At 42.4% G+C, this 21,936-nt stretch overlaps 1 protein-coding gene across 1 annotated transcript; it reads left to right on the top strand.

Moving 5' to 3' along the window:
- Positions 1 to 6,283: 6,283 nt before the first annotated feature.
- On the top strand, positions 6,284 to 16,253 carry LOC129719731 (uncharacterized). Its single transcript, XM_055671128.1, has 3 exons — positions 6,284 to 6,422; positions 12,969 to 14,819; positions 14,866 to 16,253. Exons 1-3 carry the CDS (start codon positions 6,284 to 6,286, stop codon positions 16,251 to 16,253), a joined length of 3,378 nt encoding a protein of 1,125 aa, XP_055527103.1.
- Positions 16,254 to 21,936: the final 5,683 nt, after the last annotated feature.

Genomic DNA, 21,936 nt, shown 5'->3' with positions numbered 1-21,936 from the left:
GTACCGTACATTGAACCAAATCTTTCGATACGGTTAAAGATGGGAATTTTTCTGGGAAATAACTTTGCCAAATATTTACGGCTAGCTTTTACCCAAACAAAGTTTTTCGTAATTTACTGCGATAAAAAAAAAATTACCTTCTTATTTATTTTAATTAAGCTTATTTGTAATAACTTATAACTAATATCAAATGAATTTCGATCATAAATTATCAATTTGGGCAACCAATAACTATATAAGGTGGGAGCCTAGCGTGGTTGGTAACGTCTCCGCCAACCACGCTCGACGCCTGGGTTCGAATCCCAACGCCGACATAGGTGTCGATGATTGTGGGGTTGCGTGGTCAAATCACAACCAACCGAACTGGTCTATTCAATCCTAGCCTGCACCGGGAGATTTACTGAGGCGAAAAATCTCTGGGATCACGCCTTCCATCACATGAGGAAGTAAAACCGTTGGCGCCGGTCCGTTAATTAACGGGTCGTGAGTTAGGGTCCTGGGTGGAGTCCTCCCTGGGCGTCGGTGATTGGCACAACAACAGTGGCGGAACTAGACCGACGGAAAATTGTGAATTGTTCATTTTCTTGAGCTCGAGTAACAACTCTCTCCGCATGATAAAAAAATCGCCATATGTGAGATCCTGCTCCTGCAAGGCTTTAGTGAAAATATACATTGGTTTCAGCGTTTTTTGAAGTGATTGGCATGCATCCCAAAAATCTTTGTCGTAAGTACTGTTCAATGTATCTGTCAGGATATCTTTGATAAACTGTTGCTGTTCTATCAAGTAATTAATCATGAGATACGTGAATTCCCATCGTGTTGTGCAGTCTAGAAATGGAATTTTTTTCTTACTAGCAAGAAGCTTTGCTTATATGGTTCTGGGCGAAGAATTTTAATGAGATCTCTAACATTTTCTATGACATTTTCCGAAAAAGGCGATGAAAGAGCTTCTGTCACGACTAGGTTACTAGGTTTATGCAATGGGCACCACATTTGACAGAATTTAAAACAAAGTCCAGTTCCACAAACAAGTCCTCGTCTGTTTCTTCAGGAATCTCATCGTCATCGAAATATTCTGGAAGTTCATCGACTTGTGCTTCATCGACAGTCAATTCCGATTGAAATTCTAGTTCCTGCGCCTGAATCATTAAACGTACAAATTTCAAGACATTGCTTCCGCAATCGGTTGTAATTGTGTATAATTGAGACTGTGTTATATTAAATTTTGAAAGCAGCTGCAGAACTTCCCGTTGAATGTTAGTAGCATAGTGACGATCAGTAGTTTCTATCAAACCGAGAGTTCGTACGGTCAGTTTTCCATTTAGAATAAATTGGATATTCACACCGATTACCGAGCGACCATGACGTGTTGCAAGATCTAGCTTCATTGATATCAAACGGTTGTGCACCTCTGCAGAAATTATACTTACAAACTTTTTTTCAGTTCTCTGGCAAAGTTCTAACACATTTGAGGGATTCACAGCTGGAAGATGCAACTTAGTGGATATCGGATCTATAATACCGCGAAAGCATTTCTTCGTAAAAATGTTCAGAGGATAAGGGCAGACGGTAACAAGCTCCACGCAGTTCTGCACAAACTCTTGCCTGTTTATCATAATGCTTAGTTTTTGTAATTTACGTTGAGGTTCAGTGGTCATTCCAAGTTTTTGTGCCAAGGCAGAATGTTTGGATATAAAATGTCGTTCAAGATTAAAGCTTGTGATACAAGTAAGGATAGCAGAGCAATTTTCAACACGACACCTCATTCCGATCGTTGTTCCAAGCGAATCTTTCATAGGATTGAACTGCTCTCGAATGTTTTCCTTTGCTTGGGTTTTTTGGACAGCACAGCTGACAATGCTTGGTTACTATTAGATATTAATATCTTAGCATATATTCTACACTGAAATAATAAAATATGTTACCTCATGATTAGCACAGGGGCAGGCAGAGCAGAAGAAAACACTACTCACTTGGGAGCAGAGCAAATTAACTTTATCTGGCACAAATTGTTAGTCAGATGTTACTTTGATCGGTTCTTTCTATCTCAGTTCACATAGCAAACCTAGAATAAATGCTTCAAAACAACACAGTAGGACGTTGGGCACAAAACATGATATTCCAAAACAATATTGCAATATTTTTATCAGCTAACTTGATCGCTCTGGCATATTTTTGCATCAGGGGAAAATGATTGGAGAGCCAGTGTATTCGAAAGCCTGATTTTGAATCAAAAAGCTCTTGGTAGTAAACATTCTAAAGGCATCGGTTCTCAAGTTATTTTGAATTTAAGCTCGAAAAATTACTAATATTTCGGAAAATGCACGTTTTTCTTAATTTGTCCCTGGTTCTCCAGCAAAAACTATACGTTCATTGGAATGCTTGATCAAAAATAAACAATTCATTCTTTGACAACAGAACGATTGGATACACGTTCCCCCTTGCCGAATGTTTTATAAAAAATATGTTTGTCGTGCAACACTACCTACTTGTTTACTAAAAATAACTGTTTGTAAAGTACGCAACCAATAACTACTGGGTTACCTATAATATCTGTTTTCGTATATAAAAACGATTGCACTACTCCAGATGTGTTAGCAACAGTTTGCATTTTGTGAAGATGAATGAAGTTGTCGCCGAAACCCCCAGTTGCGGCGAAAAGGGGTGTGAACAACAACCGTTTCATATCGAGCGAAAAGGGCCGAGCGAACAAAATGACAATCAGGATGTAAACATCCGTAAACGTCATCATTTAATCAGTTTCGATAGCAAGTGAAACCGCATATCAGTCGCGAGTTAATCAAATTAAGTTAATTAATTATTTAAACAAATACTCGTTCCACAGTCCGGAACAATATTAAATTTAGTACTGCTCACCACGTAGTAAGTGGTATTTATAAAACAGGTTAAAAGGCAAAGGTATGTTGCTGAAAATAGTTATAAAATTATACTTACCTGTAACTTAACCTAAAACACACAAGAAATACTTACCGCTAATCGTTGTTCATCGCTGGTGGACCTGAAAAGAGAAGATATAGAAGGTTTTCCTGAAAAGTAGAAGGGATTAGTAGAAGGATTAGAGAAACACTGAATAAGTAAGAAACATAATAAATATAGTTAAAACTTTGTTAGAATTAAAAATATATTACAGCTTTGTAGCTGCTGAGTAAGCAACTAAAAAGACGGTGTTTGTTTCGACGTCGGGAACATTCTACAAAGTTATTCATCCTGAGTTGGATGATTCGTTAAGGATTTTTCTCAACGATTCACTACTGACAGGTTGGAGTGCGGCATCGAGTACGAAGTCGAAGTGCAGTAATAAAGTCAGTACACTATTTTATTCTGTCATCATCGTCGGTCGCGAGCTGCTAATTATAAGGATAGTAAATAAACTTAGTTAGTTAGCTGTTAGGAGAATAGGCCCGCTCTCAAAATGTCAGACTTTAACGATAATTTACCCGGGGATGCGGCTTCCGCCACCAACGCAAAATATTGCAAAAAGTGCGATCGTACCGACGTGCAAGAAGGTATGGTGTGTTGCGACGTTTGTGATTCTTGGGTACACTTCCAGTGCGCGGGTGTGAGTGAATCTATCGCCGAACCGGATAGGAGTTGGAAGTGCAGTGATTGCATGGCAAACTGGGATGCAGCATCAAAGTCTGCTGTATCGTTCAATGAATCGTCGGTCAGCAAGAGCAGTAGGGTGTCACAGAAACTGCAGCTAAGTTTACAACTTCTCGAGGAGCAACAGAAGTTAAAGAAAAAGCGTATGGAAGAAGAGCGACGCATACGCAGGCTGAAAGAAGAAATGAGAATGAAACAGATTGACGACGAACAAGAATACTTGAGGCAAAAGTACGCTTTGCTGATGCAAATAGGAGAGGGAAAGGAATCGTGCAGTAGAAAAAGCGGAGTTAGTGTAAAGATTAGACGCGAGATGATGGAACAATGGCTCGCATCGGAGACCCAAAAGCATGCAGTAGGACAGTCGAAGCCACCTGCGTCTGGATTAAAGGGTACCTTGCCAGTGTCTGCCATCGGTGCAGTGACTTCGAACAATATGGTTCCACTCAACCAGGGTATGGTTTTGCTAGATCCAACGATTCCAATTCCCGGAGGTGGTGTTACAGCTCTAGCGAAATCTTACGAGTCGTTGGTAGTACCAACGATGCACACAAGTACATCAATCAAAGCATCGGCTAATTCAACGATTCCAGTGACAGTAATGACGAGTGCAGGTGGAAGTTTAGTCAGTTCTGTTACTACAGCTCAAATAATGTCTTCGTTGATAGTTTCGATGGTGCCAACCGTGCAGTCAGTTCCTAGACCAACGGTGACAAGAATTCAACATCCGGTGCCGTTTTATTCAAATTCAGAAGCGAACGCAATAGGCTCAAGTATAACTAGTTTGCTTACTTCTAACCCAGCACCGACGGCGCACGGGAATTGCCCTGTCTTACCACCGATTAACCCAATGCAGTATTCAATAGCTTCTAATGGTCCTCCACAGTTGCCTCCAACCACTACCTCTGCTAGTCTGTTTCCGGGAATTCAAAGCTACCCAAACGCCTTCCCCGGTTATCCAGTATTATTTCCGTATACTGGACCATCTGTAGTACCGACATCCATGGTGGTCGATGGAGCTGGGATTAACCATTTAGTTGGTCCGTTGGGACCAACGTCGGCTAATGTTTTTCCGGGAATTCAAACCCATCCGGGACCAACCGAAGGAAATAGAGTTAACCCTTCAGTCGCATTGTCAGGACCGACCAATGCGCAACTGGCAGCTCGGCAAGTAATGCCCCGAGACTTACCGAAGTTCGTCGGAGATCCCGAACAATGGCCTATTTTTTATAGTTCCTTCAAGAACACGACTGAAGTCTGTGGATATACGGAAGCAGAGAATCTGGCCAGACTGCAGTGTAGCTTTGGGGGTTCCGCCATGGAGGCAGTTAAAAGTCGCCTGTTGCTACCCGGGTCTGTGCCATACGTAATGGAAACTTTACAAAAGTTGTACGGAAGGCCAGAGATATTAATCAGTTCTCTACTAACCAAAGTGAGAAGCGTTCCTCCATCAAAGGCGGATAACTTAAGCACCATTGTGGCTTACGGATTGGTGATTCAAAACCTCGTCGATCATATTATATTGACTGATCAACAGGCGCAATTGTCGAGCCCGATGCTGCTCCAGCAGCTGATCGATAAATTACCTGCCTCGCTGAAATTGCAGTGGGGAGCGTTCAAGCAGGCACACCTGCACGTTAACCTTGCGACGTTTAATACCTTTATGTCGGACTTAGTAAATTTGGCGTCGGAGCTGAGTGTCGGAGTAGAGTCTGCACAAAATTACAGCAAGCAGCATAAGGCGGAAAAGTTTAAGCCAAAGGAGAAGTTGTTCACTCACGCGAACGAGCTGCCCACAACAACGAAGGAAAACACAGTTGGGGAGATCTCATCTAAGCCTTGTTCGTTTTGCGAGAAAAATAGTCATCAGATTCTGAACTGCGTCAGTTTCAACTCGTTGGACATTGGTGGTCGTTGGAAGGCAATACGACAAAAGAATTTATGCCGGTTGTGTCTAATACCGCATAGAAAATGGCCATGCCGTTCGAAGAAGGAATGTGGAGTAGATGGATGCCGAGTTCGTCATAATATGTTGTTGCACAGTAATCGGAATGAAGCGGTAGATGGCGCAAGATCCTCTGAGACCGTTCACCATAATCATCACCACACTAAATCATATTCGTTGTTCCGGTATCTCCCAGTTACGCTGTATGGAGACGGGAAGTAAGTCGAAACTTTCGCATTTCTAGATGATGGATCGTCATCAACGTTGCTTGAAGAAGAGATCGCGACACAGTTGGGTATCGAAGGCGAACCTGACAACTTATGGTTGAGTTGGACTGGGAAGATCAGCAGACAAGAGAAGACCTCCAAGCGGTTGAGCGTGAAGATATCCGGGGTTGGTAAGCAGAAACTATTCCAGCTGGGCAACGTACGGACCGTACGGAAGCTGGGGCTTCCCAGTCAAACGCTGAATTACAAAGAACTGTCGAGTATTTTTCCGCATCTGCAAGGACTTCCCGTTGCTAGTTATACCAATGACAAACCAGGCATGATTATCGGTCTTGAGCACGTGAAGCTGCTCACTAGTTTAAAAATTCGCGAGGGTAGCTGCAGCGAACCTGTCGCCACTAAAACGAGGTTGGGGTGGTGCGTGTATGGAAGAAATTCCGGGGACAGAGGGTCCATGGAACAGCTTCACCTGCATGCTTGAGTTAGTATGAGCAATAGCGACTTGCATGACTCGATGCGAAAGTTTTTCGCCGTTGAAGATGCCGTAGTGACAAAACAGCTTGAAGCCGAGGAAGACAAGCGGGCACGCAGTATTCTGGAAGCAACCACGGTGCGGAAAGAAGCCCGTATGGAAGCGGGATTATTATGGCGTCTAGATAACGTAAAATCATTCGTTGTTTTGCTTTCGTCTCGATTAGACGCAAATTGTTTATCTCCGTTTGAGTTCGCAAAATAGCAATACACGAGTTATCGTACGGGTGTTTTTTTTGTCGTTAGTTCTTGTGCTGCGCGATAACAATAGCCTGTTGTATATCGGCAGAAACATCTGCACACTGGTAGGGGCAGGCAACCCCGCCAGTGATTCGATACGCAGCTGATATATCAGCAAGAATAATTCTCCCGCACCGCTGTTACCCCGCTAGCAGCACGGACCACCATACGATCGAGCGAGTGGAAGTCAACTACAAGTGGCATCTACAAGGTCGCGTGTAAGATACGGCCACTGTGTCACAACACGAAGCTGGATCGTCATTGTTTGTTCTGCGGAGACACTCTTCCAGATTGATCCTACTAGCAGCCGTGAGGTCGTGACTTAGACGTTCGGTGAAGTATTACCTTTAGAATTTTTACTATTATTATCAATATTATTACTATGTTATAATATTATTATTAATATTATTATTGATATTGTTATTATTGTTATTATTATTATTATTACTATAATAATAATAATTATTATTATTACTATTGTTATTAGTATTAGTATTACTGTCTTTTTTATATTTGATCCATTGTAGATTGAAAAATTGTTTTTTAAATTTAATATCAACAACTTGATCCCCCCCCATATTCGAATATTTATCGTTTGTGTGCGGTAGAGCGTAACGCTCCCGCAAAATGGACGACATACAGGAGCAACTTTTCCTAGATGTGGAAACAAATGGGGAAGAAATTGAAATTTCTCCCATCAGCTCACCCCTACCTTCCCCTGTGCCCTCCCCTTTGCCAAGTCCTGTACCAAGAGTACCGGAAGTACGGGTAAAAGCTTACCCAGATGCCGCTGGCAGTCCCTACGTTGTTTTTTTCCGGCCCATATAGAAGCCATTGAATATTATTCAAATTGGCAAAGACCTGGCAAAACATTTTTCGGCCGTAACCGAGATTACGAAGGTGAGGCCGAACAAACTGCGAGTTGTCGTGAGTAGCTTGAAGCAAGCAAACCAAATTGCTGGCTACGAGCTCTTCACGAGAGAGTATCGCGTGTACATCCCTGCCAAGGATGTAGAAATCGACGGTGTGGTTACCGAGGGGAATCTCACTGTCGATGACATTTTGCGTCATTGAGTTGGCTGTTTTAAAAACCCCTTGATGCAAAGTGTAAAGATACTGGATTGCAAGCAATTGCATTCAGTATCCATCGAGAAGGGAAGAAGAAATTTCTCCCTTCGGATTCCTTCCGAGTAACATTCGCTGGATCCGCGCTGCCGAACTACGTCCGCTTGGACAGGGTTTGTCTACCTGTACGCCTGTTCGTACCGCGGGTCATACATCGCCAAAACTGTAAGCAGTTAGGTCACACAGCCACCTACTGCTGCAACAAGGCACGCTGTAGCAAGTGCGGAGGCAATCATGCTGAGAACGCTTGCAGTGGGGATACTGAAAAGTGTCTTTATTGCGAGGGAACTCGGCATGACCTTCCGGCATGTCCCGCGTACAAACAGCGCGAGGAAAAAATTAAGTGTTCCCTTAAGGAATGATCAAAGCGTTCTTTTGCAGAAATGCTTAAGAGGGCTGAGCCACCCTCGACAGGAAACATCTTTTCCTTCTTGCCAACTGATGAGGGTACATCTGACGATCCCTTCGAAGGGTGTTCCTATGCCTTGCCAGAGGGATCTAGGAAGAGGAGAATGCTCAACTCTCCTAATCTTTCTCGCAAAAGTCGTAAGATAATCCCTAGCGGAATGACCAATAAGACAACACAAAAAGGAAGCGGTGAAGAAAAACCGAAGCAAGTACCCCCCGGTTTTAATTTCAAATCAAACCAGGAGTACCCACCGCTTCCTGGGGCACTAAAAACCCCTCGTGCACCCATTTCTCAATCAGAAGACATAAAAGAAACAGGGTTCATAAAATTCTCTGATATTGTGGACTGGATATTTAAAACATTCAACATACCAGATCCCCTTCAAAACATTCTTCTTGCCCTTCTCCCTACAGTGAAAACCTTTTTGAAGCAACTCACAGCAACTTGGCCCCTCATTTCAGCTTTCGTATCTTTCGATGACTAATACGTCGAAAGAGGTTAGGAATTTTGTCACTGTGTTACAGTGGAACTGCAGAAGTATCATCCCCAAATTCGATTTATTTTCACATTTGATAAACACATACAATTGTGATGCGTTCGCGCTCTGTGAAACTTTTCTCAATTCAAATGACCAACTTAATTTCCAAGGGCGGGGGCCTAGTGTGGTTGGTAACGTCTCCGCCAACCACGCTCGACGCCTGGGTTCGAATCCCACCGCCGACATAGGTGTTGATGGTTGTGAGGTGGCGTGATCCACTCACAACCAACCCAACTGGTCTAGATTCATTCCTAGCCGACACCGGGAGATTTTCTGAGGCGAAAAATCTCTGGGGTCACGCCTTCCATCGCATGAGGAAGTAAAGCCGTTGGCGCCGGTCCGTTAATAAACGGGTCGTGAGTTAGGGTCTTGGGTGTGGAGTCGCCTCCCTGGGCGTCGGTGATTGGTCACAACAGTGGCGGAACTAGACCGACGGAAAATAAGCGAGAATAAAAAAAAAACTTAATTTCCACGATTATAACATCATTCGTCGAGATCGAGACTCACACGGTGGAGGGGTACTTTTAGGGATCAAAAAGTGCTATTCTTTTTTCAGAATCGACCTCCCCTCGATCTCGAATATTGAAGTTGTTGCCATTCAAACGAATATGAATGGAAAAGACCTTTGCCTTGTTTCGTTATGTATTCCCCCATCCGCGCGGATTGAACAGAAGCAACTCCTTGATATAGCAGAATTGCTTCCCGCACCTTTTTTGATTTTGGGAGATTTTAACTCTCACTGTTCGCTATGGGGGTCGCTGTACGACGACAACCGATCTTCTTTAATTTGTAACTTGATCGACGACTTCAATATGACACTTTTGAATACTGGGGAAGCGACACGTGTACCTAATCCTCCAGCACGTGAAAGCGTGCTTGACCTATCCCTCTGCTCGACATCACTAGCGTTAGATTGCCAGTGGAAAGTGATCAACGATCCCCATGGTAGTGATAATCTTCCAATCGTTATATCAATTGCTAATGGTTCAACTCCCCCGAACCCAATCAATATTTCCTACGACCTTACACGTAATATTGATTGGAAGCGTTATGAGTCTATTATAGCGGAATCTATCGAGACTCACGAGGAACTTCCTCCGGAGGAAGAATACGCGTTCTTAGCTGGCTTGATAATCGACGCCGCGATTCAAGCTCAGACGAAACCGATACCCGGGGTAACGATTAGACAGCGCCCTCCCAACAAATGGTGGGACAAAGAGTGCTCTGAGCTGTACGCGCGAGGGTCCGCGGCGTATAAGGACTACCGGGAGCACGGCACTGTCAACCTGCTTCGAAAGTACGAGGCACTGGGCAGGCAGATGAAGAGCTTAGTAAAGGCGAAAAAACGTGGGTACTTGTGGCGGTTCGTAAACGCGTTGTCGAGGGACACAGCGATGAGCACTCTTTGGGATACCGCCAGGCGCATGCGGAACCGTGACGTTTCGAATGAGAGTGAGGAGTATTCAGATCGCTGGATACTCGATTTTGCCAAAAAGGTCTGTCCGGACTCTGTACCGGAATAGAAAACCTTTCGCGACGCGTTTTTAGTAACTACGGAAGAGCCTCCATTTTCGATGTTGGAATTTTCAATGGCTCTCCTGTCGTGCAACAATTAGGCTCCAGGGTTAGATAGAATAAAATTCAACCTGTTGAAGAATCTACCCGACTCTGCAAAAAGACGCTTGTTGAATTTGTTCAACAAGCTTCTTGAGCTAAATATTGTTCCACATGACTGGAGGGAGGAAAACTCCATGGCTATTCGGAAACCCGGGAAACCTGCCTCTGATCACAATTCATATAGGCCGATTGCGATGCTCTCTTGCCTCTGGAAATTAATGGAGAAAATGATCCTCTTACGGTTAGACAAATGGGTCGAAACAAACGGTTTACTTTCAGATACTCAATTTGGCTTTCGCCGGGGCAAAGGGACGAACGATTGCCTAGCGTTGCTTTCTACTGAAATTCAACTAGCATTTGCTCGAAAAGAGCAAATGGCTTCTGCGTTCTTGGATATTAAGGGGGCTTTTGACTCTGTCTCTGTAGAAGTTTTAAGCGCGAAACTTCATTCGCAGGGACTTTCACCGAATTTGAATAACTTTTTGCTCAATTTGTTGTTAGAAAAGCATATGTATTTCTCACATGGCGATTCGACAACTTCCCGAATTAGTTACATGGGCCTTCCCCAGGGCTCATGTTTAAGTCCTCTCTTATATAATTTTTACGTCAATGACATCGATGAATGTCTTGCAAATTCATGCACACTAAGGCACCTTGCAGACGATAGCGTTCTATCCATTACTGGTAGCGAGGCTAGCGATCTGCAAGGACCATTGCAAGATACCTTAGACAATTTGTCTGAATGGGCTCTTAAGCTGGGTATCGAATTCTCTCCGGAGAAAATTGAGTTGGTCGTTTTTTCTAGGAAGCATAACCCAGCTCAGCTGCAGCTCCTACTAACGGGTAAAACGATCTCTCAGGTTTTAGTCGCTAAATATCTCGGGGTCTGGTTCGACTCTAAATGCACCTAGGCTTGTCATATTAGGTATCTGACACTAAAATGCCAACAGAGGATTAATTTTCTTCGTACGATTACCGGAACCTGGTGGGGAGCCCACCCAGGAGACCTTCTAAGGCTTTACCAAACAACGATATTGTCAGTTCTTGAGTACGGCTGTTTCTGCTTTCGCTCCGCCGCGAACACGCACATTATAAAATTAGAGAGAATACAATATCGTTGTCTGCGTATTGCCTTGGGTTGCATGCAGTCGACCCATACGATGAGTCTTGAAGTGTTAGCGGGTATTCTTCCGTTGAAACATCGTTTTTGGAATCTCTCTTACCGGTTGCTAATTCGATGCACAGTTATGAACCCATTAGTAATTGAAAATTTCGAGAGGTTGGCCGACCTTCAATCTCAATCCAGATTTATGACTTTATATTTGACTATATGGCTCAAGATATTAACCCTTCTTCATACGATTCCTCCAATGTCGCACTTTTAGATACCTCTAATAATGCTATATTCTTCGACACCACCATGAAACAAGACATATCTGGTATCCCGGATCAATTGCGACCCCAAGAGATCCCTAAGATTTTTTTCCAAAAAGTTCAAACATGTTAGTTATGATAAAAGGTTTTACACTGACGGATCTAATCTAGATGAGTCCACTGGCTTCGGTGTTTTCCATGAAAATTTTACCGCCTCCTACAAACTCGATGCTCCTGCTTCCGTGTACGTCGCAGAACTTGCTGCTATTCAGTACTCTCTTGGTATCATCGAAACCCTACCCACAGACCACTACTTCATCTTCACAGATAGTCTCAGTGAAATTGAGGCTCTGCGATCGATGAAGCCTGTGAAGCACACCCCGTATTTCCTGGGGAAAATACGGCGGTTTTTAAGTGCTTTAACAGATAAAAATTACCGGGTTACCTTAGCGTGGGTCCCTTTTCATTGCTCGATTCCGGGTAATGAAAAGGCTGACTCTTTAGCTAAGGTGGGTGCTATTGATGGCGATATTCATGAAAGACCAATTGCTTATGATGAATTTTATAGCATTTTGCGTCAGAGAACACTCAACAGTTGGCAATCATCATGGAACTCAGATGAACTGGGACGGTGGCTACATTCCATTGTTCCTAAGGTATCGACGAAAGCATGGTTCAAGGGGTTGGATGTCGGTCGGGACTTCATTCGCGTGATGTCCAGACTTATGTCCAATCACTACACGTTAAACACGCATCTCTTTCGTATAGGGCTTGTAGACAGTAATCACTGCGTTTGTGGCGATGGCTACCATGACATCGAGCATGTTGTTTGGTCGTGTACCGAATACTGTGGTGTTAGGTCTGAGCTTATAGACTCCCTTCGGGCCCGAGGAAAACAACCGAACGTGCCCGTTAGAGACATTCTGGGAAGCGGTGATCTCCAGTACATGACACAGCTATACTGCTTTCTGAAAAACGCTGACATTAAAATTTAAAATTTTCTTTGTCTATTTGTCAGATTAAGGATACAAATATGCTATGCTGAAGACACGGAAACGAAGAGCCCGCATCTATGCTTACACAAATATTTTGAACCCACAACAAACAAGAAAACAATTGCTCTACCAGTTGAAAAACAAAGTTCCAAAAAAGTTTTAAGTCAAAATTGTATCTCCCCTCCTCTCACCTTAAATCCCCACTAGCTCGTAGTCAGCCGCGAGAATAAAAAAAAGGCCTCCCTCTTTTCCCTGCTAACGTAGAATTAATACGAATTGTACTTGGCTCAGTAAAACAGAAAATGTATCGTGCCGTGTCAAATAAACTAATTTAAACCACAAGATAACGTAAAATTTCCGAATAGTTTTCCGATGGCGGTGAGCAGGTTGAAAGGCCTGCATAAACGGTTGGCTAGAGATCCTGAGCTTCGCAGGAAAGTGAATGAGCAGATAGAGAGCTACGAGAAGAAGCAGTACGTCCGTAAGGTGTCACCGGAGGAACTTAAGCAAGTGAACCCCGAGCGTGTGTGGTACTTGCCGTTAGGAGTGGTAACGAATCCCAGGAAGCCAAACAAAATTCGGATGGTTTGGGATGCTGCTGCCAAGGCTAATGGTGTCTCATTCAACGACATGCTGCTAAAGGGTCCGGATCTACTGGTTTCGCTTGTGGAGGTGTTGCTGCGGTTTAGGGAAGGCAAGATTGCAGTGTGCTCAGATATCCGAGAAATGTTCTTGAGGATTCTGATTCGTGAGGAGGATAAGTGGTCCCAATGTTTTCTATGGCGCGCCAGTCCGGAAGATGAAGTGCAAATCATTGTTATTAACGTCGCCATGTTTGGGGCAACTAGTTCTCCCTGCACAGCACAGTTCGTAAAGAACAAAAACGCACTTGATTACGCAGAACTTTACCCCAAAGCGGTAGATGCGATTATTAGGAACCACTACGTCGATGACTTCCTCAGCAGTGTCAATTCTGTGGAGGAAGCCGTACAGCTCGTCCGGCAAGTGCAGCTAATACACGCAGCCGGTGGATTTGAGTTCGGAAAAATTCTATCCAGCTCACAGGAGGTGCTCGATCTACTCGGAGAGACTGGTACGTCTGACAGCAAGTCACTCAATTTAGAGAAGGAACGGGTCTACGAGCGAGTCTTGGGCGTGGTATGGGTTCCCAGGGCGGATCACTTCACTTTCGACCGAACAGGGCTGGAAGGAATTTTAGAAGGCGGAATGATTCCAACGAAGCGCCAAGTTTTACGCACAGTTATGAAATTATATGATCCGCTGGGATTCGTAGCGCACTTTGTAGTGCAAGGAAAAATATTGATGCAAGAAATCTGGCGAACGGGTACTAACTGGGACGAGCCCATATCAGAGTCTTTGCACAACATGTGGAGTAGGTGGATCGAGGTGTACCTGACGATTAGCGAGATGAGAGCTCCCCGATGCTTTCTTGGTCATCTTTTGCCGGAGGAAATCGACGAAATCGAACTACATGTGTTTACGGACGCGAGCGTATCGTCCTGTGCTTGTGTGACCTATCTGAGGATGTCGTATAGCGGAGGCGGCTGGTGTTCGCTGGTTGCAGCAAAGACAAAAGTTGCGCCACTTCGGGCGCTCTCAATCCCCCGCTTGGAGCTCGAGGCTGCCATGATGGGATCACGCTTGTTGCAGAAAATTCGTACGGCACTTACCCTCAACATTCGAAGACACTTCCTGTGGACGGATTCAGCTACAGTGCTCGCATGGCTCCGCTCAGACAGTCGTCGATATCACCAATTCGTTTCTTTCCGGGTTGGAGAAATTCTTTCGCTCACCAGCGTGGACGAATGGCGCTATGTACCATCGAGGCTCAATGTTGCGGACGACGCCACAAAGTGGAACTCGGGAAACCGTTGGTACCAGGGACCACCGTTTCTACGAAACCCAAAAGAGCAGTGGCCTGGGCAGTCAGTAGTGGAGGATGAAGCGGATGTAGCATGCGAAGAACTACGTTTAGTAGGCGTACATCATGCGGCCGAGGAAGTAATTCGCGTCGAGCGCTTTTCCAATTGGAATCGTTTGCTTAGAGCGATGGCTTATGTTCACCGGGCAGTCAGGATCTGGAAGCGAACTCTAGGGAGAAAAAGTCGACGGCATGTCCTGGATCAGGAAGATATCGTGAAGGCGATGGAAACACTTTGGCGCCAAGCACAGAGTCAGGCTTATGTGGAGGAGGTTCACGCGCTAAACCATGGTTGCAGCGTGGGCAGAAGTAGTTCCGTTTATTGACGAACACGGAGTCGTACGTGTCGGAAGTCGGATTGGAAGCGCACCGCACATTCCCTACGCAACAAAGTATCCCGTAGTGCTGTCGAGAGACCATCGCATTACCTTCCTACTGGTACAGTCGGTTCATCGCCGGTTCTTGCATGCTAACGGAGAAACTGTTTGTAACGAGCTGCGGCAAGAGTTTTACATCCCGAAGCTTCGGGTGTTCGTGAAAAAAGTGAGTCGAAGTTGTCAGTACTGCAAGGTGAAGAAATCAGCTCCCAGGCCACCATTGATGGGACCTCTGCCGAGAGTACGCCTAACCCCATTCATTCGGCCATTCACGTTCGTCGGTGTAGATTACATGGGACCCCTCGAAGTAAGAGTTGGACGCTGCGTCGCAAAACGGTGGATTTGTTTGTTTACATGCCTCACGGTGCGAGCAGTCCATCTGGAGCTGGTCCACAGTCTTTCGTCTGCATCTTGCGTGATGGCATTCAGAAGATTTGTAGCCAGGCGGGGAGCTCCACAGGAGGTATTTTCGGACAACGGAACAAATTTTGTGGGAGCCAATCGCCAGTTGTCAGAGGAGAAGCAGAAAATTCGGGACATTGTTCAAGACTGCGCCGCCACATTTACCAATGCAAATACTCAGTGGCATTTTAACGTTCCTGCGGCTCCGCATATGGGAGGACCATGGGAACGCATGGTGAAGTCGGTGAAGGTAGCGATGAAAGCTGTGTCGGATAGCACACGTCACCCTAGCGACGAGGTGTTGGAGACCATCATGCTGGAGGCCGACGCAATTGTCAACTCACGACCGCTGACTTATGTTTCTTTGGAGGCAGAGGACGACGAAGCGCTCACCCCAAACCACTTCCTTCTATACGGACGGACTGGGTTGAAGCAACCGATAACGGAACCTGTTCAGGGAAACATTCTGCGAGACAGCTGGAAACTAGCGCAGCATATCATCGACGATTTCTGGCGCAGATGGGTGCGGGAATATCTCCCGATGTTGACGAGGCGAACGAAGTGGTTCGAACCAGTGAAGCCGTTGAAACCAGGTGATCTAGTCGTGATCATCGATGAACAGGCGAGAAATCGATGGGAACGAGGGCGTATACTGGAGACGTTTCCAGACAAATCCGGACAAGTTAGACGTGCCACAGTGCAGACAGCTAGAGGAGTGCTTGCTCGACCCGCGGTAAAGCTAGCGGTACTGGACGTCACCGGCAAAGCGGATACGGATGTAGTGACTCCGGAAACGGAAGTGGTTCACGGGTCGGGGAATGTCGCCGAAACCCCCCGTTGCGGCGAAAAGGGGTGTGAACAACAAACCGTTTCATATCGAGCGAAAAGGGCCGAGCGAACAAAATGACAATCAGGATGTAAACATCCGTAAACGTCATCATTTAATCAGTTTCGATAGCAAGTGAAACCGCATATCAGTCGCGAGTTAATCGAATTAAGTTAATTAATTATTTAAACAAATACTCGTTCCACAGTCCGGAACAATATTAAATTTAGTACTGCTCACCACGTAGTAAGTGGTATTTATAAAACAGGTTAAAAGGCAAAGGTATGTTGCTGAAAATAGTTATAAAATTATACTTACCTGTAACTTAACCTAAAACACACAAGAAATACTTACCGCTAATCGTTGTTCATCGCTGGTGGACCTGAAAAGAGAAGATATAGAAGGTTTTCCTGAAAGGTAGAAGGGATTAGTAGAAGGATTAGAGAAACACTGATTAAGTAAGAAACATAATAAATATAGTTAACACTTTGTTAGAATTTAAAATATATTACAGCTTTGTAGCTGCTGAGTAAGCAACTAAAAAGACGGTGTTTGTTTCGACGTCGGGAACAGAAGTGAAAATGGAATACACCAAGCCCAAATGCTGTAAACCCTTTCCTGATCATCGGTGCTCATCAAGCTTACGCAAATTAAACGAAAACGTTATTGCAAAATTAAAAATATTGAACAGTCAAGCTCATTTTAATACGTCTTTATCAATTTGTGATTCGTGTAGTTATTGTAATAATAGTCAAGCCACCATTCATTCCTTCGTTGTTTACTATTTAGAATCTGGAACGCTTAAGAATATCAGCTTCATCATAATATCGGAAGTACTCCATCATGACACTGTTGCGGTTCAGGTGTTCATTGCCAAATAATGAGTTTTTTGAAAACAACAATAGAGTTGAAAAAAGCGATATTAATGTCTGATTTAGCTGCCTCACAATATAAAAATAGAAAAAACTTAGCAAGTCTTTGCAAGTTCAAAACAAAATATAACGTCGATGCAGAGTGGCATTTTTTTGCGACTTCTCATGGCAAAGGCCCATGCGATGCAATTGGTGGCATATTAAAACGATTGGCAGGAAATGCAAGTTTAGCTAAAGGACATGAACATCCCATTACAAGCGCAAAAGAATTGTATGATTGGTCTAATCAGAAAAGTAATAAAAATTCATCAAAAATGTCATTTAGTTGAGTATCATATGAAGAAAATGAACAAGGAGTAACAGAATGGAGCAATATTTTCGAAAAATTCATAATAATAGCTGCCACACAAAAGTATTACTCTTTTGTTCCGATTTCAGAAAATAAGATACAAACGAAGCTGTTTTCAAAAGATGACGAATCATTTACTTATGATGTATATAAAATATAAGATGAAACTAGTTCTGTAAAGTATCTATGTCATAAAAAAATATGTTCCTAAGATAATAAAACTCGAAAATAAATATTTGGTTCTTATATATATTTATATCACTTAGAACATTTAACTCTTTTCTTGAGAACCGTTCGCCCAATCGTTTTGTTGTCAAAGAATGAATTGTATATTTTTGATCAAGCATTCCAATGAACGTATGGTTTTTGCTGGAGAACCATGGACAAATTATGAAAAACGTTCGAACGTTTCGAGCTTAAATTCAAAATAACTCGAAAACCGATGCCTTTAGAATGTTTACTACCAAGAGCTTTTTGATTCAAAATGACTCTTTGCATCGTTTAAAATCATTAAAATACAAATATTTTGAAAAATGTTTATATTAGAATTTTTATAGAAAAATTAATCTACCATAAAAAAATTATTTTTCATTTCTCCATCCTGGACTTTTTTTCAAACTTGCATATTAACGTCAAATTTCTTTAAAAATAAATGAAAAAAAAAAATTACCTCTTTTTTTTTTAATTTTTTTTTGGTCGTAAAATTTTTTTTGTACAGTGTATATTTTTTTCATGGTGCATTTTTAATTCCCTACAACTCATTTTCAGATAGTTTTTCTATACAACCAACGGTTTCTGGACTACAATGCTTCGAATAAAACCTATGCCAAAAGACATACGCCCTTTTAGAATGTAACTCATGGGTGTAAAAAATCTCTCCACCTGTGAAAAATGCTCAGTTTGCTAAGCCAAATACGTGTGCAATGTTTCATTCAAATCAAAAATGGTCGATTAAATTTTCGCGTATTTCCAGGCGATTTGAAATGATTTTGCTCTATACATACTTGATGCCAGTTTTGTTAGTCTCACTCATACTGTTGGTTCATGCTTATTGCTACTCAGGGGAAAGCGTGTGTGCAAAAGACTTGAGAAGTGTAGCATATGTCTCGTTCTCAAGCAGTAAGGAGGAGAAAGGTTTTGCTTCTCGCTCGCTTTACAATGCTGCTTGATACCAGCTGAAACTGTTTAGGTGTAGTAGTTTGGAGCTGGCAAATACATTGAAAAAAACGCTAGAGCATTAATTGCGTTATACCCAACACGCAATCATTGTACTGGTTCCAAACCACATCAACAATTGCGCTAAAAACGCACAATTTTGTACTGGTTTCGCACCATCCAACTTTTGCGTGCTCAAAAGGTGAAAATCACGAAACATTATTATCTCAGAAATCACACAACCGATTTGAATAAAACTGATCTCAAAAGAACGAGCTACTTAAAAAGCTTTAACTTTTGACTTTTATAAAGATTAATTGTATAGTTTAAAAGTTAAGGAAGGAAACATGTTCTAGAGACACTTTAATTTTACTCATGTTTCTTAGAGATGGCTGGACCGATATTCATAAGACATTTTTATTGCAGAAAATTCAGTAAAAACCCGTCAAACAGAATGACATTTCACATCACTGAAACGTTCAGTAATATTTCAATGCACAATGGTCCAGAAACCGTATTTAGGGGGAAATTTGGGTCTAGAGCTCTATAGCAACATTTTAGAGAAAAACTTTCTTCTACAAAGTTGTTACATATGATAAAGCGCTCATTGAAAAAATATCAAAAATTAGGGTGACCAACATTTTCGATGCAATCAACTATCTAACTTTTTTATCTTTGTAGATAGAAGAAAAATTTGTTCAACAATGTTATAGTTCCATTAATTTTAAGTAACTTTGCAAAATAAAGTTTTTCTCTATCTTTTAAAACAACCGATTTATATCAAAAAAACATATTTTACGCTCTTACTTCTTTATTTCAAGTTTCATCTCAAACTTGTCTTTAAACGAATTTTAGAGCTTTTTAAGAGAAACAATTTGCAATGCTGACATCGTAAATATCTCAATTTTACTCATAGTTATTAATATTTTTCATAAAAAAATATGCGTTTTTCATTTGTATGTCATTTATTTCGGGGCAAACATAAAAAATATCTCTTGGTCTCATTTTGAAGGGCATACTTGAGGAACTTTTAGAGATATATTATTTTTTAAATTTGAGTAAATTCAATTCAAAAACAAGCCGAAAATTTCAATAATTTTATACATTATGCATATAAAAGCACCCAGATTTATTTTTTGGTATTTTTTCTTATAACTAGACGTAATTACCTTTAATTTGACCCAAAAAGATCGAAAATCGATCAACTGGTTCAAAAGTTATGAATTTTTTAAAATTAAATACATCGAACACAGTCGTTTTTTATGGTCACCTTATTTCGAAGTTGGTCACGCAAAGTGCTTCAATTGTGCTCAAAATCGCAGAGATGCATCTATGTTGAAAATAATCAAACCCGTATTGTTTCGTTGGGTTGTTAAGGGGACCAGCTCCGAAATAGGGTGACCATAAAAAACGGCTATAGTCGATGCATTTTATTTAAAAAAAAATCATAACTTTTGAACCAGTTGATCGATTTTCGATCTTTCTGGGTCAAATTAAAGGTAATTACGTCTCGTTATAAGAAAAAATACCAAAAAATAAATCTGGGTGCTTTTATATGCATAATGTATAAAATTATTGAAATTTACGTCTTGTTTTTAAATTGAATTCACTCAAATTTAAAAAATAACATATCTCTAAAAGTTCCACCATTCATAGAGTCAAGTATGCCCTTTAAAATGAGACCAAGAGATATTTTTTATGTTTGCCCCAAAATGAATGACATACAAATAAAAAACGCATATTTTTTGATGAAAAATATTAATAACTTTGAGTTAAATTGAGATATTTACGATGTCAGCATTGCAAATTGTTTCTCTTAAAAAGCTCTAAAAGTCGTTCAAAGACAGTTTCGAGATGAAACTTGAAACACAAAAGGTTAGAGCGTAAAATATGTTTTCTTAATATAAATCGGTTGTTTTCAAAGATAGAGAAAAACTTTATTTTACAAAGTTATTTAAAATTAATGAAGCAATAACATTGTACAACAAATTTTTCTTCTATCTACAAAGATAAAAAAGTTAGATACTTGATTGCATCGAAAATGTTGGTCACCCTAATTTTTGATAATTTTTCAATGAGCGTTTTATCATATGTAACAACTTTGTAGAAGAAAGTTTTTCTCTAAAATGTTGCTATAGAGCTCTAGACCCAAATTTCCCCCTAAATACGGTTTCTGGACCATTTTGCAATGCTGAAAAGATTACTGAAGTTTCAGCGTGGCCAAATTCAATAAAAGTTTACTGAATTTCAGTAAAAAAAAAAAGTTTGGTGTGCATCGAGAGGCAACCTTTTATCAAAGCTGTGGCACCACCAACGAGCTTGGGACGGGATTAATAATGCTGGGTAGGATGCGTCAACGTATGATCGGGAGGCAGCCGATCAGTGCGAGGATGTTTAAGTTGAGAATTATGGGCCGGTTCTTCAACTACAGCATCATTAACATGCATTGCCCACACGAAGGAAGAGCCGACGACGAGAAAGAAGCGTTGCTGCAGCAGGTGTATGTTAGCTGTCGACGTTAAGATCATCATCGGTGATATGAACTCTCAGATAGGACGGGAAGCAATATACAGACCGGTGATCGGGCCGAATAGCCTGCACGCCGCATCAAATGATAACGGCCAACGATGTGTGAATGTTGCAGCCTCCCGTGGTACGGTAGTCAGAAGTACTTTCTTCCCCCGCAGAGACATCCACAAAGCCACCAGGAGATCTCCTGACTTACAAGTAGAGAACCAAATCGACCACGTTCTAATCGATGGTAAATTCTTCTCAGACGTCATCAACGTTCGCACCTATCGAGTACGAATATTGATTCGGACCATTACCTTGTTGCAGTATGCAGGCGCTCAAAACTTTCAACGGTGTGAAATGCGCGTCAAAGTCGCCCACCAGGACCAAACATCGGGCAACTACGGGACGCCAAAGTTGCACGGGAGTACGCGAAACAGCTGGAAGCAGCATTACTAACGGAAGAGCAGCTTGGCGCAGCTACTCTTGAAGATGGCTGGAGGGACATTCGATCAGCCATAGGTAGTACTGCTGTAGCAGCACTTGGTACAATGGCTCCGAACTGGTTTGACGACGCGTGCAAACAGTTAGTGGAAGAGAAGAATGCAGCACGAGCGAGAATGCTGCAACACCAAACGAGGGCGAACGTGGAGCGCTACCGACGCGCACGGAACAGACAAAACTCGGTCTTACGGAAAAAGAAGCGCCAGCAGGAAGATACCGTGTACCGTGCAGGAACTGTACCGTGTGAATGACACACGAAAGTTCTACGAGAAGCTAAACAGTTCCCGCAAAGTGTGCCGCAAGCCGACATGTGCAGGGACCTGGACGGCAACCTCCCCACGAACAAATGTGAGGTGATTAAAGGTTGGAAGCA

Source organism: Wyeomyia smithii, chromosome 2 (assembly GCF_029784165.1).
Source record: "Wyeomyia smithii strain HCP4-BCI-WySm-NY-G18 chromosome 2, ASM2978416v1, whole genome shotgun sequence".
NCBI classification, from domain to species: Eukaryota; Metazoa; Arthropoda; class Insecta; order Diptera; family Culicidae; genus Wyeomyia; species Wyeomyia smithii.
The sequence above is the reverse complement of the archived record's forward strand: the minus strand, read 5'-3'. Positions and strand labels throughout refer to the sequence as shown.